The sequence below is a fragment of the Acipenser ruthenus genome, chromosome 7, assembly GCF_902713425.1.
Source record: "Acipenser ruthenus chromosome 7, fAciRut3.2 maternal haplotype, whole genome shotgun sequence".
NCBI lineage: Eukaryota > Metazoa > Chordata > Actinopteri > Acipenseriformes > Acipenseridae > Acipenser > Acipenser ruthenus.
The window spans coordinates 66,238,814-66,264,604 of record NC_081195.1 but is presented as its reverse complement, the minus strand read 5'-3'; the positions used below and the strand labels follow the sequence as shown (position 1 = coordinate 66,264,604).

General features: G+C 37.6%; 2 protein-coding genes across 2 annotated transcripts in view; both read right to left on the bottom strand.

Moving 5' to 3' along the window:
- LOC117415951 (receptor-type tyrosine-protein phosphatase R-like) overlaps positions 1–4,185 on the bottom strand; it is a 56,006-nt gene extending 51,821 nt beyond the window's left edge. The window contains exons 1-3 of the mRNA XM_059027639.1: positions 4,047–4,185; positions 3,146–3,496; positions 850–1,157 (exon numbers count right to left, since the gene is read on the bottom strand). Coding sequence (XP_058883622.1) covers positions 850–1,157; positions 3,146–3,206 — 369 coding nt within the window. The 5' untranslated portion in view covers positions 3,207–3,496; positions 4,047–4,185. The remainder of the gene's footprint in view (positions 1–849; positions 1,158–3,145; positions 3,497–4,046) is intronic.
- Positions 4,186–8,206: 4,021 nt separating this feature from the next.
- Positions 8,207–24,797, bottom strand: LOC117414524 (tetraspanin-8-like). The gene is made up of 9 exons (XM_034024302.3): positions 24,601–24,797; positions 19,179–19,238; positions 18,343–18,465; positions 17,416–17,490; positions 17,087–17,185; positions 11,263–11,370; positions 10,543–10,596; positions 10,011–10,094; positions 8,207–8,695 (listed from the first exon to the last, which is right to left on the bottom strand). The coding sequence occupies exons 1-9, from the start codon at positions 24,658–24,660 to the stop codon at positions 8,576–8,578; spliced, it is 783 nt and encodes a 260-aa protein (XP_033880193.1). The 5' UTR covers positions 24,661–24,797; the 3' UTR covers positions 8,207–8,575.
- Between the last annotated feature and the right edge of the window lie 994 nt (positions 24,798–25,791).

Sequence of the window (25,791 nt, the reverse complement as noted above, 5' to 3'; positions counted from 1 at the left end):
GAGCGTAGAAATGCTTTCAGAAAATAGATAGCAAGCTAGAAGTTTTAAAAAAAAAAAAACACCAAAACAGAAGCAGAATCAAGTAGAAGGGTGTTTGCCTGCCAAGACGAATGACAGCAATGTGTGCTCACAGAGCATTGTGCTCACAGAGGGGTTTAAAGCCAGTGGGTGGTTGTTTTGGGGGAATGCTTCATTATAACAATCTGAAATTGTGCAAGCTTTGTCCCCCCATCGTTATGAAGTCATATACACATTTTCAAATCAATCCACGTGTTCTAAAACAAACAAGCATCCCATACAAGAAAATGCAGTGATTGTGCACACAGCTATCCTATTTTAAAGAGCAAGCAGCTTGAAATGTCATTCTATTTATACATTTCCCAGCCTTGTCTTTTTATGATGTTCATACAGTGTTTTGGGACCTGATAGCCCAATATTCAGTTACAGGGATGGAGATAAGACTTGCATTGCATAGCGGTTTGATCCATTCATAACTTTACGATGAGTTTAATAAGACACACATGAGCTTGTTACCTATTCACTGGGGCTAATCAAGCTTGTAGTAAAACCTGGAATGGGTCAAACTGCTATGCAATTATTTTGATCCCTGAGTTATTGTCAGAATTTCTCTCTATATCTGTTTTTACCTTGCTTTGAACTTGCTTTATGCTTGTCTGGAGAATTGTAACTTGAAAGCAGGGATCAGCCAAATTCAAAGCCAGTTTAGTCACAAAATTTGAATGCAATGGGGAAATCTGTTCAGCTTTCGGCAGTTAGAAAAGAGAAATAATCAACATCATAAAATTGCAAGTAGGTGAAAAAAATGACTTTAAACAAAGAGACACTCACCACGATGATCACGTCTTCATCAGACACAGGTTCGTTTTCTATCTCCAGGTCTTGATCAATTCTGGCTAGCAGACTGATGCTCTGGTCGTGGGATGCTTGTGGAAAGGTGGATTTGACAATCATTGCGGGGCGCAGTTTGCTGATCCTGGCATGTGAAAGGGAATGGAAAAGGTTTCTCTGCACGCCGAGACCGTCCAGCTCCACACTCTTCTCAATCCCTTCCTCTGCGGGCGGATAGAAGACAAGAGGCCTTTCTGACCTTCGCTGGTGTATCGTCAAGAAGTCATCCTGGTCTCCAGAAAAGCAGCCTAAAATGAAGGAACAGCATTTAAACACACTCTTCTTTTTGGTATTCTTTATCAAAATATTGAATAGAAATTATTGGGATTGGTTTACTTTTTACAATTTTACAAAAAAGAAAAAAAAAACATTGAAAAGCATTTTGACTTGAACTGTTCTTTTTTTTCAATGTCTTCAGTGTTGGAATGAGTTGTGATTCACATTCTGGTGTGATGTGCACTCACTCCCGTCATGTGTTCAGTTTTGAAGGATCTGGCACCATTAAGAAATCCTTCACACATTATCACTTGGGGGTGGAGACCACATCACCCATAGATATAAGTATGTGAACCAAACCTCATGTTAACATTGAAGACATTGAAAAAGACTTCAAGTCAAAACGTTTCATTGAATGAGCTCTATTCAGGTGTTATGGTAATAGCAATAGAATCAGCATGAGAAAGTAACTGGGTAAAAGTGACCTTTTTTATTCCTTCCTCCTTAAAATGAACACTTTGATTGCTAGTTTCAGTATGGCATCAGAACATGCCAGAAAAGGAGACAATCAGCTGTCATTCCATACAGTATTTCTTCAGGGCTTACAGTGTGGAGAAAGCTAAATAAGTCTGGATCACTGAGTTTTAATTTAGGTCAGAATACCTTGTTCTGCTGTCTCTGTTATACAGTGTTTTCATACAGCATTATCTGGAAGCAATCTCTGCAGCCTGTTACTGTTAGCATCAGTATGTTTCTGTAAACAAGATACTGCATCTAAGAGGAGTTTCCTAAAACCTGCTTCATAAGTGCACTTTCAAAGGTTATACAACATGAACGACAAACCTGAACACCCAGTAAAGAAAACAGGACAGCAGCTGAGTCAATGCCACTGTAGAATCTAGTGATAGCATTCCTTTAGAACCTGCAGTACGTGCCACTGTTAACTCTATTCAGCATGCGGGACCAGGCTTGCAATACCTGAGCCATTGAACAGATAGTTTCCTGAACTACATAAACCCCACCAGTCACATCCATGGTCTCACTGCATACTTATGAGTATTAAGCTGTGCACAAACATTGTTGCGTGTAGCACTCCATAAAGAAGCACAGACTGTGCAGCATACAGAAGGCCAGCCTCATACGATCAATAGGGTGTAGGGACACCATGGGTAACTAGGACCGCGCTAACTTAATGTGACTTGTCTGCATAGTGTTTACACCTGTGTATCTAATTCATACAGGAATGTTAGGGGATGGAAATAAGCATCTATTCTTCCAAAGAGCCCATGCAGTCAAAGCTTCAAGGCATCAGGACTTTGTGTAGTCTTGGATATGGAAACACCTGCCAACCGAACACCTACTGTCAGTCACCTTGTATATGGTTCTACAAGATCATTCAGAATATGATGCTTCAACATGTGTGGTTCAAACTACCATTGAGTTACTGGCTTTTGTTTGCATGTAACCTCAACATAAGTGGATGTTAAAGATTGTATTTATCTCCCATGGATGATGGGCAATCATAGAAATGAAGAATACATATGATTTGTTTCTTGTAATTGCGGTAATCCTGGAGATGAGAAATTCCATAGAAGCCAGGATTTTCAACTACAAATCTACTGGAATGTACCCTGGAGCCTAGAACTGGTTACAAGATTGCTACAATATTGTGGTAAGTGATTATCTAGTGGCTGTTGGGGTGGATTAATTATTGCTACTTTCGTTTTTTAAAACAATGCTTTATTACTTAATTCAACGAATAGATAAATAAAAACAAGAACGTACATAAAACACTTGATGCACGAATGATCCTTACCTAAACATAAACGCCTAGACGAATATATACATTCACCATCTGCCATTTTATAATATTAATAATATCGGACGAGCACTTGTTTTTTATAGAGAGCAAACCATTCCCTGAGATCAAAACCAAAACACCCGGAAATCGTTTTAAGGTCGCCATCAGTCACAAAATGCAGAGCCGTTTTCACCTTCCCCAAATGAATGTATCCCTTACCTGCAATCTTCAGCCGTAACAGCACACACACAACCACCATGAAGCCGCGTCTCCCTTGCATGATGCCCGTGGTCAGTGTGTGGATGATGCGTCCTTAAACATTTGCAATAAGAGCGAATTTCAGAATGGGTCGCGTTTTCTTCTTGTTCTTTTATTTGTGCAGCTGCCAATGCGATTATAATTCCAGACACCCTATAGAGAATCCAGCGATTTTAGTTGTGCAATGGCGATTCTGTCTTGCATCAATCATAACAATTTACTGTGTCTGGGTGATGCTGGCGCAGCTCGTATATGACTGAGAGTCACCGAGGATAGGCAGTGCTGTTGCATAATTAATATGGGGTAGCGCTCCTGTTGAAAGATACACACACAACTCAAATCGCATGTAGAATATCTTATCAATAAATAAAACTGCTCACATTGCTCCCCGTCCTGCACTGGTAACATGGCACTGTTTATATATATATATATATATATATATATATATATATATATATATATATATATATATAGATAGATAGATAGATAGATAGATAGATAGATAGATAGATAGATAGATATACACACCCTTAATTCATTGTATATCATAACGGTTGGCTTAAGGCTTTGTGTACTATATGGTTATGTTAATGCTTTTCATTAAGTTACTTGATTACAAAAATCCATGTATTCCACTAATTGCCCCGATAGGTCACGGCTGACTGAATAAAGTGTCGACCCATGCATAATTTACAGCTCACAAATTGGGCTTAATAGAATTGTTTGATTTGAATGAAACCGTTGCGTTTTCATGAAAACTCTGGAACTATCGGATGCTGATGCAGAACACAGCAATTACAGGAGATTGATTAAATACCTATAGCCTAAATATAGTGCGTTAACAGAGCGATGGTCCCATTACCTAAATATAGTGCGTTAACAGAGCGAGGGTCCCATTGGCCTCTCTGCACTGTTGCTGCTGTGGGAAAACTGCTCACTTAGCAGCAGTGAAACCTCTCCACAGCGCGGCTCAAACTGCGCACGTACAGCAGTGAAACCTCTCCACAGCGCGGCTCAAACTGCGTGAACTGGGGAGTGGTTCCTTCGCAGGTTTAATAGGGTACAATTAATTGATTAAGAGATGTAAGAAATAAACTGTGGTTTAATTGGTTCAATCTAATAATTAATGCGGTTGGAACAAAGTCCTGCACTGTCTGGAAGTTCTGAGATCTATGGGCAGTCAATATGCACAGGCCACAGCGCCCCCTATGAACAAACTGGTAGTGCTGTCTCGTAATAAAACCTGGACAGGATCAAACTGCTATGCAACAGGAATCGCATTTCCATCCCTGTATAATAATAATAATAATAATAATAATAATAATAATAATAATAATAATAATGTTCTATTTCCAATAGGGCACCATGTACAGTAGCATGCCTATCTGAAAGGAGCAAGTAGATATTTTTAACAGGGAGTTCCTCCTGTATCCACAGCTTCAACATATGCACACACAATCTGTATTTGCAAAGTACCACCTAACTCTGACCCCATTAGTCACATCACACTTTCATTGAATATATTACTTTGAGCTTCTGCGCAATGATTACCTGCCATTAAAGAAACGATTGGATTTCATTGGAATCAGTTGTTGTATATGCATTCCCCTGTGTTATCATCAGATTCAATTCCTGCTGTGATTTATGGTGCTGCCTCTAAAAGGAGTGTCTGAAAGGTTGCAGCTCAGAGTAGCTATTAGCATTGGTTCACTCATCTTCCTATGATGCCAATAGACACAATAGCCACAAATAAATACCTTATACCGGTTACTTTATGCAGCTAAACATTAATGTAAAAATACTGACCTCTTTATTGAACAGTTCATTTTTTGTTAAAATACCATATTTCTGTTTTGTTCCCGATGCAAGCTTCTACTGCAACAGGTGCAAACCTTATTTCAATTCACAGAGAGACTTAGAGGGCAGATTCAATCATTAAATACAGCGGCACCATTTATTATGCTCTATTTCCCTGTTTTATTGCACGTCTCAATCAAACTTTCATACTTGTGAGGATACCCCCTGCCTGAACACACCACTGCGGAGTGAATATGTGTTGGTAATCATATGAAGGAAAATGTGTTGGTAATATTAAACCAGTTTGCTGAAGGTGACATTGATATGAGTAGAGTTGCTAAGGCAACTCCACGTGGCTTAGGCTTAGAATGATTGACTGATAAGGCATGCACAGGAATGTATGGGAAAGGAGAGCTACAGTCTAACATTAACCACAGTAGCCTTGTATAAGAGAGTAGTTAGGGGTTGGTTGCACCTGAATGCATAACAGCTGAATAACTAATGTCTATTATAATTAGTAAGATAACAGAAACAAACTGTAGTCACATAGTCTCTGAGCCTATAGATATCAGGCATAGAGGCGACACAGACAGAGAAGCTCCCAATACCTCCAGGATCATCGTGGACCACCGGTGTATAATCTGAAGGCTCTCTCCAGAGGTTGTGGTAATCTGATCAATTACCTATTTCTGTTAATACAAGTGGCACGTATTGTATCTAAACAACAACATTCAATGTGGAATGTAATGTTTGGTATTTGGAACTAATAAGTGGTAAACATTGTTGAGATTTGAAACATGGTCTGCTTCATCCTTATAGTGTAACAAAGTAATTAATTCCATGTTTACCGTAATTCATAAACCTTACAGCACTGCAAAGCATCAGAAACCACTTTATTGCTTGGCCTATTTGCATTGATATACATGAATATATGGAGTTATTTATCAAGTAAGTATGAAAACCACATATTTGATTGTTTAATAAAGTTGGAGGACTAAATTGCAGATGGCACTGTACTCTGGCTGACAAGCAGATTTAAAAAAGATAAGGAATATAATGCACTCCAATGTGAATGTGAATGTATAATGTGAACCTGCTGTAACTGTGGGGCAGTACAGCTTTAAATAAACAGACTAATGAGTAAGACACAACACACTTAACGAGTGGATCAGCCCAGCTTTCAGGTAGTCCCAGGAACAGCTGCACTCAGAATTTAATGGAACCATTAAAACACAATGAATGGATTTGTAAAGGTTTGGAAGCATAAATAGAACTGATAGAACAATAACTAATGGATTTCACAGCCATTCCACTCTTTCCTGGCTGGTAGGCAAGATGTTTCTGACCTACTTTCAGCTGCAGCTCCCACCCAGCATGAAGTGTTGCCACCCTGAAAGACAAACCTGCTGTATTATTACATGCCAGTCCCTGCTTTACCATACCTCTCTGGGTTCTACAATGCTTTACCATGCTTTCACTATACTTTGTTACACTTTGCTATGCTTTTTGCTATGGGAAACTTGTATAAGGAATAATACAGGCACATGAATTAGCTTCTATTTGAAATATTTAACACCAGATCCTCATTTAAAATAACCCCTTGTTTTTTTTCCAAGCTTGTCTTTTCTGAGCCTAATAGTTTAAGAGTGCAGTAAGTTACAGCTCACATTAAATTACTCTCCATTAGATTAAAAATGAACGATCCACTTAAACCTCACGACCGTGATTACACTGCATCTCTTCCCTTAATGCACTACATTTCCTTGGGTCAATAGAATCAATACTGGGAAAAAAATACCTTGATATACTGTAATGTACTACCTTGATACTGTAAAGTGTGTCCCAAATGCCACCTGGGTTTATGTCGGTGCTGTTTGCTTCTAAAAAGGATTCAGATAAGATTTATTTTACAGGCCCCCTAGGACAGACTCAAACCCATTTATCAAATTCTGATCAATCAGTGCTCTATAGTATGTGAGTTTAATGGGCTGATTACAGCACGTTTGACCACTGAGCGCTGTGCATCCAAATGGTGCTGTTTAAATAGAATCTGCTTTCATATGAAATGATGTCATGCAGCTTGTGGTCTTTATTTGTTAAATATATACCTGGCAGGAGTTTGCTGTCTCTTTAGTCTTTAACATCTGTGAAAGAATTTGACACTGGTACAAAGTGTTTGAATTATTATTATTATTATTATTATTAATAATAATAATAATAATAATAATAATAATAATAATAATAATAATAATAATAATAATAATAATAATACAGTAATAAGTTAAGAGCTTGAATAAGATTTAGATATTGTACCAATACAGTGCTGAAATCATTTACATCCACCCCAAGATCTCTCCTGGGTCAGGTGACCTGCAATCCTGCTAGCTATTACACCACCGCTCCCATTTGAAAACACTTTTAGGCGCTTTTAATAATGTAACAGTCTGGTCTTGAGGTCTCGGCACAGCGCGCTCGCGCTCCAGAGGGACTTCGTTTTTGCTGTTGCACTCCTCAATGTGGATTTGAAGAATATCAGTGCTCAAGCTTCAGTGTACATTGCTTCACCTACAGGTTTATTTCTGTCTTCAAAACCAAGCCAAACGCAACAGTCTGCATTGTGTACCTTTCTTTCATCTTTTATCCAGCGTTCAGTTGTTAAACTTGTTTTTTTATACTGTGCGATAGCATGGAGTCTTGACCTGTACATGCACGGCTTCTGCAGACCAGATGGCAGATAAGCTATAAAGTATCTTAAACTCTAGTCTAAGGGAACACACTTCATAGGCTAACGCAGGGAGATGTTATTGGAATGGGAAAACAGGGCACATGTGCTTTTTGTTTTCCCTATGTGTATAAAGGTAAACTCTTCAGTACCTCGCCTCCTTCCCCATCCATACCCTGTCCGGCACCTCCTCAAGACACACCTGTTCAGACAGCATCTATAAACCTCACGACTCACGACCATGCTGGACTATATGGCACTAAGTGCTCTTAGTCAAATTCACTCTTGCTTATAAGTTACTGTATGCTTTATTTTGCTCGTACTTGAATTTATTTTTGCTCTTATCTGTATGATATTCTGTTTTCTCATATTTTATTATGTGATAACCTGTAATGGGATATTTTATAATGCAATACTTTGTACTGTGATAACTTGTAACAATTGTAAGTCGCCCTGGATAAGGGTATCTGCTAAGAAAGAAATAATTCTAATAATACAAATAATACTAATAATAAAGGTATTTATAGGTCACACTATACTTGCACATGATAGTATTTCACAAAGTGACAGTTCAGGTGGTCCTGATATAGAGACAGGACCTCTCAGACACTGGAAATCAAGCACAGCAACAAGCACAGCAAACTCACAAGCAGGCACTTAAACATTCAAACTGTCTCTTATAAATGGTTGCATTGAAAAGTCATCTGTATTGCTTTTGTAATTGTTTCTATGTGTCCTATAGCAATGTGACTTTTAAACCATTACCCAACAAGCTAACGAGAAAGCATGAAGCAACATTATTAAAGCATGAAACAGTACATTATTTCAATTCCACGTATTCTGATGATCCATGAATACAGCAATAGGCAACGCTAGTAGTATGCTGCGTTTTTACTAATCTCAGAGTATTGTGGTGGTAGACTTCCATTACTTTGGATGCTTTTCTTTCTGACCTGGCAGCACAGTGTCATTGACAGGATCATACCAATCAACTGAAAAAGAGACAAAGCAATAGTTAATGAAAACACAGCAACGTAGAAGACAGTTGTGAAAATGGCCATGTATTTCAGTATGACCCTTCCTATTCAAGTCAAAACATAAGAACATAAGAACATTTACAAACGAGAGGAGGCCATTCGGCTCATCTTGCTCGTTTGGTTGTTAGAAGCTTATTCATCCCAGAATCTCATCAAGCAGCTTCTTGAAGGATCCCAGGGTGTCAGCTTCAACAACATTACTGGGGAGTTGGTTCCAGACCCTCACAATTCTCTGTGTAAAAAAGTGCCTCCTATTTTCTGTTCTGAATGCCCCTTTATCTAATCTCCATTTGTGACTCCTGGTCCTTGTTTCTTTTTTCAGATCGAAAAAGTCCCCTGGGTCGACATTGTCTATACCTTTTAAGGTATTGACAATGTATGCTTTTTGAAGAAAGACCAGGGAGATCCGTCCTACAGCTTTGACTTCCCAAGTCATTCCCCATATTAGCAGTAAGCATACCTTCAAGTACAATATTTAAAACATGTGTTAAATTCTAGCGTTGAGCAACTTTTTTTTTTTTTTTTTTTTTTTTTACTAGATCTTCAAATCCAACGACAGAATCTCACGATTCTGAGAGCTTAATTATCTGAATTTGGCTGTCAAATGTGGGGTTTTAAACGTGAACGACGAATGTGGTGTTTCACACACCAGAAGCCTTCAACCCCGCTCGTCCATTTGTCTTCAGATTCCTCCTTCCATTCCAAACAGAATTCAACAGCAGATCAATATTTGCATTTACACAAAATCGCTTTTTACAGAGTAATCTCTTAAATGTGCATGGCTCTCCCATATTGCATTTGCTGTCGGTGTTGTGTACCTGTCAGCACACCCACGCGTATTTTCAAATGATTTGTCCAAAACTCGAAAATGAAGTCTAACTTCTTGATGTGGCAATATTGAATATAAAACAAAATTGCAAATGGCCCAATCAGACTGTACAGTTCTCCTGTGAAATTCAGCCATACAGTTGACAGCACACAGCACGATGTAAAGTCTGTCTGTTTCATTCTTATTCACAGCGCTAGATGTGTCTATTGTAAAGGAAGCGGATGTCGTAATTCACAATCATATAGTCACACGTTTGGTAAGGTTAGCTCAGCTACATTGGAAACATACTGTGGTGAATGTGGTTTTATATAAGTGGTTGTAGCTGGAGTGTATTGTACACATGAGCTCTTCTGTTTTGCTTTTGACCCTGGGATGCCGTGGCGTGAAGGGCGTTATATAAAACATGGTATATTACAGTTCTGAACCAGTATTCATTCTTACCGCAATGACTGCAAATCCCAAGGTGAATCCAAATACGATTTTTAAAGCACTCTCCAATATTTCAAACACCACGTACATACAAGGCTGCAAAAAAAATAAAAAATAAAAAGAATGAAGTGTCATATTATTTATTTTACTAAAATCTAGCAAAATCAATATTAACTGCGAGTTTGCTGTTACACAAATAAGGGTATAAAATAATTGTGATGGTATTATCCTAAACTATTTGTTAGGTACACTTTCTTGCCACAAGATGGCAGCGTTGTGTACTCTAGGCCCTGGTCTAGGTGCGTATATATTTCAGATTATGAGGGGCAGTCTTTTTGCTTAAGTGAGACAGGATCAGCAGCCAGAAGACAGAGAGCACCAGAAAAATAAATAAATACATCTGTACATACGGTATCACAGCAGGGTCATGTTATCAAAAATGTTCATCATTACAGTAGCTGACTGTGCAGGGTCGCATTTGCTGTCCGTGTGAAATGGTGTGAATGAACGTAGCAGATGGAAAAGGACTAATTACCAGACTTACCTGTTTGTACACCTTTCTGGGAAGGTCATAATTTGTCAACTGGGACCTCTTTTCCTGGAAGAAAGCAAAGAAGCTTTCAAATCAAAGAAAACAGATGCAGATGTAACGGGCAGTATTGTATGGTACACTGCCGTTACGGATTCTGAGATGAAGTTAAAAGCTCTAAAGCTATGAATGCAGACGAGCCCGGCTTGTGTTAAGACACTCGTGGTGAGCACACACATAAGAACTGACAACTCCAAGTCAACCACCCTGGCCTTCACATCAACATTACACACATGGCAAGAGTGAACTGAAGAAAGCCCCTTTAGCACATGATCTCCAGTGGCACATCACCGACAAGGCTACAACGGGGAACCACTCCAGTAAGGCTTCTCCTGGGTGTGCTGTAATTAACACACCAGATCATTGTACAAATCGAGAACAGAACATCAAGTAACACAGGGCTGGCAAGGGGTCGCTTGGAGCATGTGCAGATACACATACAGCATGCAGTGGCTTATCTAGCTGACGTAGAGTGCTGGATTTTGGGCAAGTGGAACAGAGTGGTGCACTCTCGTGATTTAAGTTTGTCTTTTTTTTTAACAAGAACATTTACTCCTTTTCAAGCAGGAGTAAAATGTGTCAGAATTCCCCCAACGACTTTAAAGTTGGGAACTAAAATGATTTTACACAAATATATGTCTAAAGAAAATGTGTTTGTATTACTGCTGTACACACCTGCACCTCAACACAGTCTGAAGAGCTGAAGGCCACACAGTTGCATGAGTCTGGGATTTCCCTTCCCCAGTCTGCATAACCATTGACTAGTCCACAGCACTCACCACCCTGTTGAATAAAGACATTTATTAATATCGTGTGTGGGTTTATCTCAGTAGGAGTCTGTTCACCAAGCAATGTGGCCAATGCTTAATGTGGCGAATAGTGCTCATTTTAGAAATAATAGAAATATTAAAACTTAAAAAAGTGTTGTATATTGTGAAAAGTGTTGAATTTAAATCAAGGGAAGTAATGTTAAAACTTTACAATGCATTAGTAAGACCTAATCTAGAATATTGTCTTCAGTTCTGGTCACCTCGCTACAAAAAGGATACTGCTGCTCTTATGTTCTTATGTTCTATAGTAAAACTAAAGGAAACTGATTTTAACAGCAATCGATAACAGCTATGTCAATATATATAGCATGGGGACAAAAATGTAGTCCAAGTGAGTAACGGGACTACATCCTACAGAATGCCTTAGAAGTTGAGATTAGAACCAGAAGGAGAATCTATATAGATACCGGTTACTAGAAACCCTGATAAAGACAACGTTCGGTTATTAACAACATTTTCCCAGGAACCAATCCCGTCCCATAGACTTTAATGTTAACAGAATTCTGATATTAGCAACTGCACGCCGTTTATTGACAACTTTGTTACTAGTTGCCAGTGATACAGAGCACACTTCCATGATTTATGTGCATACTTCATGCAGCTTTTATAACACACTGACGTCGCAACTGCGTATTTTTGGTGCACTGAGGCACAATCGTGGCTTTGAAACTGGCTATGAAAAATTGAGATGGATTTACAGCTGGAGCTGGCACATTGTAAAAGCAAACAACGTTGGACAATTTCTTATTTTAAAAGTGTGTTCTTTAGAATTGATTGTAAGTACAACACATTTTTCATGTTTGCTTTACTCATTGTAAGGACAATCCTAGCACATCGTTGTGTAGTACTATTTAAGCCTACCTTTTTTGTTTGTTTTACACAAGCATGAAGTGAACAGTTCTATGTTTGGGTATTTCGTGTTTCTCATGTTCACTAACATTTAAAACATGTATTTCAGTGCCATATAAATACACTTGAAAACTGAATATAATCCATGTCTGTACGTCTTTTATTGCAATATTGTACTAATATTACAGTACTGTAACATCAAACAGGTTTTTCTAAAGAATGTTTACTTTAATTAAACAATAGCAGAAATTAATTATTTGTCTAGATAGCTCAAACAAACGCGAACAATTGCTGCATACTTTAATTAGCTAGCTGACATTATATCAGTGCAGGGGGAAACCAGTCCACTAAAACACTTACCGCACCATAAGCTTATTGCTGTAATGTAACATAATTACTGTGGCTAACAACTCAAACAACGCTATGTGTACAATCTAATAAAACCAGAAACAACAAAGCCAGCTACAGTTACTGTATTTAACGTTAACGTTAGTTACTGATTCTTTCAATTTCTTAGCTAGCTGTTGCTAGTGAAAATGATTAGCCTATACTAACGTTAAACACATTTAAAACCAATGTGTGTGGTTGGCTTGGTAACGCTGCAACATAGTGTACTTTACCATATACAACAGATCTGTACAACAGATCCTACCTGAAATGTTTTGATTGTGAAAAAAGAACATCGGTTGAAAAACGTATTGTTTTAAAAAGTCATGCAATGTTGCCTGATGGGTGTTGAGGGGATAATAAGCGGGGTTCATGGTGATATTAAAATAGTTCATTTAACATAGAAACGTATGGTGAGTGGCAATTGGTTTAAAAAAAAAAACGTGACAATAAGCGGGCTGGGATATTAACCGAGGGGTCATTAACCGGGTTACACTGTATGTATGTATGTATGTATGTATGTATGTATGTATGTATGTATGTATGTATGTAACGATATTATAGCGGCTGTCCTGTATAGTAATAGTAATATTATTATTTTTATTTTAGTAAATGGAACTCATTTTCACATAACATCGGTTGTACTTGGGTTCCTTGTACTTCTGCATCTAGCAGAACCTGAGGCACAGAAGAGATTAAGCCGTTCAGAATCGTGTTACAGGTACCCGCTAATACTGTGGCTATTGACAAGTGATGCTTAACATGCTGTCGAGTCAGAGATCAGAGAAAGTCATGCCACAGAATTCCTCTATTAACAAGTGACTGCTTAACATGCTGTCGAGTCAGAGATCAGAGAAAGTCATGCCACAGAATTCCTCTTTTAACAAGTGACTGCTTAACATGCTGTCGAGTCAGAGATCAGAGAAAGTCATGCCACAGAATTCCTCTTTTAACAAGTGACTGCTTAACATGCTGTCGAGTCAGAGATCAGAGAAAGTCATGCCACAGAATTCCTCTTTTAACAAGTGACTGCTTAACATGCTGTCGAGTCAGAGATCAGAGAAAGTCATGCCACAGAATTCCTCTTTTAACAAGTGACTGCTTAACATGCTGTCGAGTCAGAGATCAGAGAAAGTCATGCCACAGAATTCCTCTTTTAACAAGTGACTGCTTAACATGCTGTCGAGTCAGAGATCAGAGAAAGTCGTGCCACAGAATTCCTCTTTTAACAAGTGATGCTTAACATGCTGTCGAGTCAGAGATCAGAGAAAGTCATGCCACAGAATTCCTCTTTTAACAAGTGATGCTTAACATGCTGTCGAGTCAGAGATCAGAGAAAGTCATGCCACAGAATTCCTCAATTAACAAGTGACTGCTTAACATGCTGTCGAGTCAGAGATCAGAGAAAGTCATGCCACAGAATTCCTCTTTTAACAAGTGACTGCTTAACATGCTGTCGAGTCAGAGATCAGAGAAAGTCATGCCACAGAATTCCTCTTTTAACAAGTGACTGCTTAACATGCTGTCGAGTCAGAGATCAGAGAAAGTCATGCCACAGAATTCCTCTTTTAACAAGTGACTGCTTAACATGCTGTTGAGTCAGAGATCAGAGAAAGTCATGCCACAGAATTCCTCTTTTAACAAGTGATGCTTAACATGCTGTCGAGTCAGAGATCAGAGAAAGTCATGCCACAGAATTCCTCTTTTAACAAGTGACTGCTTAACATGCTGTCGAGTCAGAGATCAGAGAAAGTCATGCCACAGAATTCCTCTTTTAACAAGTGACTGCTTAACATGCTGTCGAGTCAGAGATCAGAGAAAGTCATGCCACAGAATTCCTCTTTTAACAAGTGACTGCTTAACATGCTGTCGAGTCAGAGATCAGAGAAAGTCATGCCACAGAATTCCTCTTTTAACAAGTGACTGCTTAACATGCTGTCGAGTCAGAGATCAGAGAAAGTCATGCCACAGAATTCCTCTTTTAACAAGTGACTGCTTAACATGCTGTCGAGTCAGAGATCAGAGAAAGTCATGCCACAGAATTCCTCTATTGAAAAGTGCTTTCATCTGTTCAGGTATTTCTGGTATACTGTACCTCAATCTTTTCTGAGAAAGTTCTTGAAAATTGATTCATAACCAAATCGACTACAATGTTTCCTTTGCCTTATGACTTTTTTATTTTGCAAAAAGCAATTTGAAATATTACTTCCAAGTTCTTAATATAATTCTCAATAACTGTCTCTATAATAAGCAATATCGCGTGACATTTAGCTATGCTTACACCCTACCCTAACATATTTATGTCCCACCTCTGCTCACTAATGATTGGACAGCTGTAAAATCAGGGCAGATCTTCGACTTTCCCGTTGGTTAAACTCCCAATTATGTCCCGCCTCTGCTCACTCATGATTGGACACCTGTATAGCAAAGGGCAGATATTTGACTCTCCCATTGATTAAACTTACTAAAGACCTTGAACTGTTTATGTCCCAGCTCCGCTCACTTATGATTAGACTGCCGAGGAGAAAATGAAGATCGTATATTGGTTGATTTTAATTTCTATGCAAAAATAGAACTGCACAATTAAATGTTAACAAAATCAATCTGCGATCAACTCTTACGTTGATGAATCGGTTCGATTAATCTATTAATCAGAGCAGCCCTCATATATATATATATATAAAAATCCTAAAAACAACATTTAAAACCTCTTCCAATGTTTGGTCGGAAGCTCCGATCATCGTCAGGGACTCTGCTGTAAAAGACAAAACTAGGCTGCTTTATAAGTGACAACTTGCATTCAATTAATCTAATAAGATCTAATAACTTAATGTTTGTGTTATTTCAATGATATTAATTAATAATTTGCAGAACTGCATTCGATGGTTAATCAATTAATTAATTAATTAATTAATTAATTAATTAATTAATTAATTAATTAATTAAAAGGGTTCCCAATCCACGATGTCTATTCAGTATTGCTTTTGATCAAACGTTGGGTTTTTTAAACCCTGGTTTTTTTTTTTGTTTAAGATTTTTTAATTTTCGTACACTGGGATAATTTTAAATAACTACTTTTAGTTTGTTTGTATTATAACTGGATTATGAACTTTACTACAGTATTGTTACCTGTGACAACCAATAGCCCAGCAGACACTCATTAGCAGTACGTTTACGAGCAGATCATATACAGAATATGATTATTCTAATAAGTATTACCAATTCTCTATTTATGAAACATGATAAGCATAACCTTTCATTAAGACTAGATCTGGTGGGTAAAGAAAAACAAAGACTGCAGACTAATGGGTTCTGTAACAAAGTTTTCAATACTGTACTTTGCTACCTTCCAAAGAGGATTTGTCAGCATATCTTCTTAAACTTCTTTGTTAATTTATGCAACAATTATTACATTTACTCTCGGTTAAACATTTTTTGTAGTGTTTTCTAAAACCAGTTCATGTACTAATTCAAACTGAAAGTTTTTGTCAAAGATGGAAGATAAAATATTCTAGGCATGTGCAGATGAATTCGCATGACTGCGCATGTATTCTGACTACAAAATTTGAGACACTATTCTTCCGATGACACTATCTGGCACAACACCAGAAGCAGCTTGTTATTGACACTTCCCTCCAAGCCTCTTTGGATTGAATCATCGGCCCAAATGTTTCTTCATCCCTGTTGCAATCTGGCTCATGGTGTGTCTCAATCAACAAAAATGTGGCTAAACAGAAATGTTCCTTGCAGAAGTGAAACCTTCATGCAGGTGTGGCTGTTTGTTATTCGTCTGCTTAAGAACACCCATCATGCATTTTGTTTTGCTCGACCCGGGTCAAAAGCGTGTCGACCCACATTTAGATCTTTTATTTAACATCATGTAATCAAAGAAGCTACAGAACGATATTGCAAAAGTCTACCGGAAGCCATAATAGTAATGCAGTATTTCATGTTACATTTCGAAAGGTCACATTTTTCTATTTCTGTCAGTTTTTTGTGAAATATATGGAAAACTACAAGGTGGTATGCAATTAAATATGTTAACGTAACATTATACAGCAGGTTTCTTTCGACTTTATGAAGCAGAATTAGTTCGTTTTATAGCGTGGTGAACAATAGCTGTACTTTTATCCAAGATCTTGTGTTTCATGGTTTGTATTTTATACAATTTCAAATATGCGGATAGGACCCATTGCTGCTGTTTCCTGGCACTCCTTGTGCTGTACAGCAGCTCAGTTTCACTGTGCATGTGACCTACAGTACAGCAGAGGCAGTGATTAGAATCCAGGATCAAACAACTTTTACAGCATTGCATTGAAATATCTACAGAATATATCCTGAATTAAAGGGTGAATAAAACAAAAACAAAAATAACGAACACATCTTCAACACAACAACAGGAGGCAGACAATGCTTATAAAAAGAGTGATTACCTTCTGCAAGCTATCCCAAGACAAAGAGTCTAGCAACGCGCCGCCCTTTTCATCCAGAGGAATGTGATTTCTAAAGACTGTTTCAATCGTCTCAAATCCCTTAAACAGATCAAAACAAGAAAAACACTTAAAAAATGCATTATAAAACTAAAAAGCAATAACAGGGAACACTTTATTTTATGCAGTTTATGTTATTCTTCAATTTGCAAATTGCAACCTTACCTATATTCAGTGTGTATATGCAGACTGTCTGTATGTCCATTCGACTATCTGCATGTCATACTTACATTTTCAAATGAGTGAAAAACATGAAGAAGATGGTTCCATACCTCTGATTTGAACATGGCCACAGGTACAGCAACGATGAGCAGGACAATTAAGCAGATTAATAGTCCAGTGAAAAACTGCAGAAACACACACACACACACACACATATTATATATATATATATATAGCAAGCTATCAAGGGTTACTTCCTAGTGTATACCTAAAATAAATAAAAATAAATCACGCAAATTGCTTTTTTAAACTGTATTTTCCATCTAATCAGTGATCAATAAAGCAATTGATTTCACAGTATACTATACATGGGATCCTACTGACACACTTGATGAGGGGCGCTTTCCTTTGTATTAGTAAAGTCCATTTACTAACCAGAGTCAATTCCCAACAGTGGAGGTACTTATATAGGCTTCTGATATTAAATAGATTTAAATAGAAATAAGTGAGTGTAGTTACCATGGCATCAAAAGCCTATAAGTACTGTACCTCCAGTACTTGTTATCCAACATACTTTCCCTTGACAAAGGTATAAACGTTGGGAAGTTGGCTGTTTTGAGCAAACACTATATATAAATAGCAACACTAGCCCTTCCTGACCAGGTCATTGTTCCTATTGTGTTCTTAATTAAACCTCCATCCTGGCCCAAAAGCAGTGAACTATATCATCATACCTGTTAAACCTGGTGAAGAAAGGCACTCTAGGACCATGCCTAGAATATATTACACTATATACAGCACATATACTACATTTTAGTAGATGTTCACACAAGTGAGTAGGCTATAGTTAGGGTTAACCAAACGCTTGACCTTGATTTAGGTACTGTAACTATTTACAGTTTAAATTTGACCTTTAACTTTTGTTAAGACACAAAAATCCTTCTTAGATCAGGTGGAACCTTAAAATCAATCTATTGACAATCAAGGGTAATATTAATGAAAGAAAAACAAAATCACAGCTAAAATACCCTACGTACCAGACCCAGCATACACTTGTTCTCCTTCTTGGCACCATACACTCCACAAAATGTAATTGCCATGGTGACTCCCCCAATGGCAATGGCAACATCCTTGGCATAATTCAGTGTGTCCCCCCCTGGCTGCAAAAACAAATCAGAACCATGGTTAGACACCCGATGCCCAATTGCCTCAATGAGTGAACTGTGCTGATGTGCTGTATAGTAACACAATATGGTGATTTCTGACTAATGTCAGTAGCGCAATGGATAAGTAACTTATCTCTGCTCCCTGAGGTACAAGACTTGTTCTTCTTTACAAGAGAATCATAAATCTTGCCATTGACAAATTTTACCTAAGACATCTATATTATGTAAATTACACACGCATTGACAGATATCGAACATCTAAAATCACAAGATGGGCAATTTACAGAAACAAAGCATGGCCGGCATCTGTCCCTGCTTCCATGTGTTGGCCGAATAATCTGGTAAAATATAATTCTGACGTGAAGCCTGGTCATGCAGGACTTGCTATGATAGCTCTGCAGTAAGGTCTGTGTTACAGAACACCTGGATTTGAACCAAGGTCCCCAGATTCTGTGGGCTGCACAGTTAGCACTGTGTCACTCTGTCACGCTGGGTTTAAGCACTGTTTTTTCTTCCGACAGTACATCATTTTATTACAAGAATTGTCCTCAATGGTAAGTTAGGTGAAGTTTGGTTAATTTGTTTGATGGCCTAACAGAAAGTAGGAAGTACCATCCCTAATTTAAACACGACACACCCTTCTCTGTACATTTTGCATAGTTATCGGGAAGTCATGGCCAGTTGAGCTGATCGTCTTGATTTCTTACCTCACCTACGTAGTATCTCTTGGCAAGTATCCCTAAGATAAATATGACACCTCCAGCAACCTGAAACACACAATATCAACATCCATTAAAGATGAATAGTTCCAAACACAGCCACACACATTGTAATGGGAATGGAAACAGTTTGTGAATACAGTGTAACCCGCTTAATATCCCCATTACCGTGCAGAGTTATTTGCGGATATTATGCGGGTTGGGATATAAACAGGGTCTCATGTTATCCTATGGCGCCACCGCGCAGTAGAAAGTAAGGGACATTTAAGCACTCCATATTCAACCGTTTTACATATAAACAAAGAAAACTGAATATAATCCATATCTGTATGTCTTGTATTGCAATATTGTACTAATATTACAGTACTGTAACATCAAATAGGTTTTTCTAAAGAATGTTTACTTTAATTAAACAATAGCAGAAATTACACTTACCGCACCATAAGCTTAAGTTTATTGCTGTAACGTAACATACAGTGGCTCTCAAAAGTATTCACCCCCCTTGGACTTTTCCACATTTTATTGTGTTACAACATGGAATCAAAATGGATTTAATTAGGAGTTTTTGCCACTGATCAACACAACAAAGTCCATAATGTCAAAGTGAAAAATAAAATCTACAAATTGTTCTAAATTAATTACAGATATAAAACAGAAAATAATTGATTGCATAAGTATTCACCCCCTTTGCAATGACACACCTAAATAAGCTCTGGTGCAACCAATTGTCTTTAGAAGTCACATAATTAGTTGAATGGAGTCCACCTGTATGCAATTAAGGTGTTTCACATGATTTCAGGTTAAATACACCTGTCTCTGGGAGGTCCCACAGTTGGTTAGTACATTTCCTAACAAAAACTACATCATGAAGACGAAGGAACATTCAAAGCAAATCTTGAATAAGGTTCTTCAAAAGCACAAATCAGGGGTAGGATATAAGAACATTTCCAAGGCATTGAATATCCCCCAGAGCACAGTAAAGTCCATTATTAAGAAATGGAGAGAATATGGCACAACTGTGAATCTGTCTAGAACAGGCCATCCTCAAAAACTGAGTATCCGGGCAAGAAGGGCACTAGTCAGGGAGGCCACCAAGAGGCCTATGGCAACTCTAAAGGAGTTACAATCTTCCACGGCAACAATAGCCCGGGTGCTTCACAAAACTGACCTTTATGGGAGAGTGGCAAAAAGAAAGCCATTGTTGAAAAAAACTCACATTAAATCTTGGCTAGAGTTTGCCAGAAGGCATGTGGGAGACTCTAAGTGGAAAAAGATTCTATGGTCTGATGAGACCAAAATAGAGCTTTTTGGCCTCAATGCTAAGCGCTACAAAAAGGTCAATGTCCTGGAGTGGCCCAGTCAAAGCCCGGACCTCAATCCAATTGAGAATATGTGGAAAGATTTGAAAATTGCTGTTCACCAAAAGTCCCCATCCAACTTGATGGAGCTTGAGCAATTTTGCAAAGAAGAATGGACAAAAATTGTGCAAAGCTGGTAGAGACTTATCCAAATAGACTCATGGCTATAATTGCTGTCAAAGGTACCTCTACCAAATATTGACTCAAGGGGGTGAATACTTATGCAATCAATTATTTTCTGTTTTGTATTTGTAATTAATTTAGAACAATTTGTAGATTTTATTTTTCAATTTGACATTATGGACTTTTTTTGTGTTGATCAGTGGCAAAAACTCCTAATTAAATCCATTTTGATTCCATGTTGTAACACAATAAAATGTGGAAAAGTCCAAGGGGGGTGAATACTTTTGAGAGCCACTGTAATAACTGTGGCTAACAACTCAAACAACGCTATGTGTACAATCTAATAAAATCAGGAACAACATAGCCAGCTACAGTTACTGTATTTAACGTTAATGTTAGTTACTGTTTCTTTCAATTTCTTAGCTAGCTGTTGCTATTGAAAATGATTAGCCTATACTTACGTTAAACACATTTAAAACCAATGTGTGTGGTTGGCTTGGTAATGCTGCAACATAGTGTACTTTACCATATAAAACAGTACAACAGATCCACCTTAAATTTTTTGATCGTGAAAAGAGAACATCGGTTGAAAAACGAATTGTCCTTATTTTAAAAAGTCATGCAATGTTGCCTGGTGGGTGTTGAGGGGATAATAAGCGGGGTTCCTAGTGATATTAAAATAGTTTAACATAGAAACCTATGGTGAGTGGCAAGTGGTTTAAAAGAAATGTGATAATAAGCGGGTTGGGATATTAACCGAGGGGACATTAACCGGGTTACACTGTATAGTGCAGTAGCAATGGATGCAGTCATGTACCCAGCTAGCTTCACCTCTCTAAGCAAGTGTCCCTTAATCCTGACCTGACCCCCAAACTTCCATTCAGTCCTGGGACTCTCTCAAGCAAAGCTTCCTACTGTGAAATAACTGGTGGTGGTTCTGTCAGGACTATCTGCTTGAGCCCTCTTCACAGTGGGTGAACGGACGTGGGCAAGGAGTTTATTTTTATCGCTTTTGGTGTGCCAAGGAAATGTGCTTGTCTTCTTAGTTTTGTTCACTGCTCATCTGGTGTGAGGGGGGCTTTAGTTAAGAGTCAGACTCTCAAACTAATGTCAATTGAATGGTGACCTAAGCCAGACTTAATTCTAGGAACCCAGAACTGAAAGGAATGAAAGACGAGTGAATTAGCCGACTACACCACTTAACCAGAAAGCGATTCCTTCATAACAAGAACTGATGGATAGTAGAAGCAGACTTTTCTATTGAAGACAGGGCACGCATAAGTAAACTGAGCTATTGAGGACCAAGGCGTCGGTCAGGATTTGAACGTCACATCATTAAACCATACAGAACAGAACCAAGCCTACTGCAGCTGAAAATAAAGATGATCTGACTGTATTAACACGGGCATGAATACCTGTCAAAATAACACATGGATCATTGCCAGCAGACTGTCAGCAATACCTGTCTTACCAGAATTTAATTTCAGGAGTTGAACGACAATCCAGTTTTGTTATCAGTAAGATACGAAGAGCACACAGACAGCAGCATATTGTTTAAAGTTAAACATTAAAGTTAAATAAATATGTGTTATGTGTATAAAGGTTTTATCTAATAATATAGGATGGACAAGAGGTAAAAAACACATAATAACGGACTCACGTAGATCCCACCAAGGCACACATGTTAAAAGCATATCAAAGTGTAGTAGAGCATGGCAAAAGCTTACACTCTTATTTGTACATAGAAACATGGCGTTTCAAATCAAATCTAAGCAATGTGAAACATCAGGCTCTTAAGAAGCTCTTTATGGACAGAGACATAGTTATCAAGCCATCGGATAAGGGAGGTGGCTTGGTAGTTATGCCCTAAATAAAGTACAATAAAGAAGCCGGTTATCTGATACAACCTTTTATAAACTACTGGCTAGTGACCCTACTTCCAAATTCAAAAGAGAAATTGATATTGTTTTGAAGGATGCAGATAAAGGATGTATTATGTCTGATAGTGAACTAAAATATCTGACAAACGATAATCCGGCGTCAGAATGTTTCAGATTCTCCAACTGAATTACTTCTTAACTTTGCAGAACTAGTATTAACTAAAAAAATATTTTCTCTTTGAAGATCAATTCTATTGGCAAATTCAAGGTACTGCTATGGGTGCAACGATGGCACAAGACTATGCAAATCTTTACCTGGGCTATTTAGAGGACCTCCATATTTGGAACAATAATGCTTTTACACAGAATTTAATATTTTGGCAGCGTTATATTGATGACCTTTTTGTTATATGGAATGGTACAGAAAATGAATTGAACAATTTTATTATGTACATTAATGGCTGGAGAGGTAGTATTTCATTTAAACATCATGGATGCCCTACAAGTTAGTTTTTTAGACACAATGATTTTTATTAAGGCTGGTATTTCAGGTTCCATTTTATATAGAAAGGACACAAAGAGAACAGCCTATTACATGCTAACAGTTTCCATCCTGTCGTGCTGAAAAAGGTCTACCTTATAGCCAGTTTGTGCGTTTAAGATGTATTTGCTCTACCAATGAAGCTTTTGATTATCAAAAAGCTCTGTCCGATGACAAGATACTGTCTTCTGTTTTTCGGCATTTTAAAGAGGCACAACATTCTCTTTCTGATTAAAAGTTTTTGGGTTTAGAAAGAATTTTACTCCATCGAGGTGGAGATTGGGAAACTAAAATATTACAGAGAGAAGTCTTTTGGATATTTACATTAGATACATTATTTCCTAAGGGGATGAATGAGGATTTGGGTCTGTCATGCTTTCTTTAAATGTATTCTTGTCTAGCGACAGATAATATATGGAGTTGTGAGGTATACACACTGCATTTATACATGTGCAAAAATTTCATTTATTAACTGGGGATTTGCATGAAACCAATGTCTTCATTAAAGTGTTTGTAATTAATTAAATGAATTTACTATGCAATAACTTAACTTATTTTGTATTTGTAATTCAAGGCTTATTTATTTATGTCTTTGCCATACATATATTTTTTTAGCATTTCACATATACTGCTATGGACTTGGGTCTATGTAAAAGATTGACTGCTGCTGATAAATGTCTTGACTTTAAAAAAAAAAAAAAAAAAATACTAATCTGTATTATGCTTTGAAATGTAACTGACTTGCCTTAATGATCTGATTGCTGCTGTTTGCCCAATTAACAATTGGGTCCATTGTCCATCAATTGATAAATATTTTTTGGATACTAAGATCTAAAACTGATAATATGGCTTTATAAAAATGTTTTTTTTTAAATGCTAATTTTAAAAAAAAATGTTAAAAAAGTCGAATGAAATCAATATATTGAGTTCTAATACATAATGTGTTTGTCATAATGATCTGATTGCCGTTGCCAGTTTCATTACCAATTGGATTCATATGTGGATTGTTAATATGAAGGATTTGAGACTATATAAATGGTAGACATTATGCACTGATGACAGCAGTGGGGGCTGTTGAAACGTTTGCATTTTAGCACTTTTGAGCACTTTATTCATTTTTTTTGCACATGTGAGTGTGAATAATATTAAATATAGTTCTGCTTTGCTTTAGACTTTTATATTTTTAGCTTAACGCACCTGTGTTTGGACTACAGTTTTGGACGGTCTTTGTAAAAGTGCAGAATTGTTGCTATATGAATTAACTTTCTAAATGTGACCACACACAAGGTTTGTAAAGTTAAAAACAAATTGAAACACTTTTAAATTATTAGTTGCTAATTGCTAACAATACTGTACCAACCATTAACGACAACAACCACAACCACAACAACACATTCCCCTTTAATAAACCAGTCTGAAATGAAAAACTAGATTCCGCAGAAGACCTAACAAGTAATATATATATAGACTAGCAGAATACCCACAGTGTAAGGTTAACAATAACTTACCCCAAACACAAAGTTGAAAATGATCAGTAAATATTTCAAAAAGGTGCTGACTTTTGCCATTTTCTTGGTGATAATGCAAAACAAGAAGAGCAGCAGTTGACTGTGTGAAGCTTCTAGGACTGTGATACGTTTTCTTCTCAATAAGACAAAGTGGATTTAACCAAATCCATTTAGTGGGCAGTACTTGCAGTAAATCATAATAATAAAAACAGATGTCTGTACCGAGGCCAAGAATATGCTTTGCATCACGCATATCCTGTATTACTGGAAACCCCCTCTCTCAGTGAATTGTGCAATACATCTCATCTTTGAGTTTGTTGGCAGAGACTAACCACTTGAATGTGTCAGTTGTCACGATGGTGTATACCAGACTTTTAATAAAATAGGTCTAGTAAAAATGTGCTTTGTTACACCTACCAGGACTAAGTTGTAACATTCACCTGGGGGTGGTAATAAGGCAACAGATACAGAAATGAGCCTGGGCCCTGGTTTAGAAAATAATACATTTTAATTTAAATTTAAAACCTAATTTTTTCACTCATACTGAATGATTTACTAGGAGCTGACAAACAGGGATCTGATGTTTGCTGATCAGTTTTAGTCTGAAATGTGTTTGTAATAGATACAGGTAGGTTACTATACTGTAGCGCTGAGTGTGCTGTGCGTTCCAAGCGGGAGATTGGTTCAGTGGCGTCGGTAAAATAATAAGGCAGACAAAGCTTGCGGATGAAAGACACTTAAAAGTGCTGTTTATTGCTCTTTTATGAACCCCTAAAAAACTCAACCTGAGCAGCTGCAGTGTTCGTCCTAATATAGCCCAACCGGACTCAGTCATTGGCCAACTAAAGTTTCCCCTAACTAGCATGCTTGCACCCCAATCCCCAACTAACTATGGCCTACTCCCACCCAATCCCAGCTGTACACAGTCGGCACCCACACACCAATCATACCTCACTAATACACTACACAATACAAGACATCTAACTATGTGTTTATCCCTCGCTCCCTCTCCCCCCCTCCAGTCCACATCAGTCTTTGATATCCGCCCCACCGCTACAATATATTAAGTAACCCTTTAAAAATAATATTTCTTATTGTGTAATCAAGCTAATAGTAATCAGTTAATAAACTAAAAATGTGAGCAATCTTTCTAGTAAATAACAAACCAACAGAAATACACATTCACACACA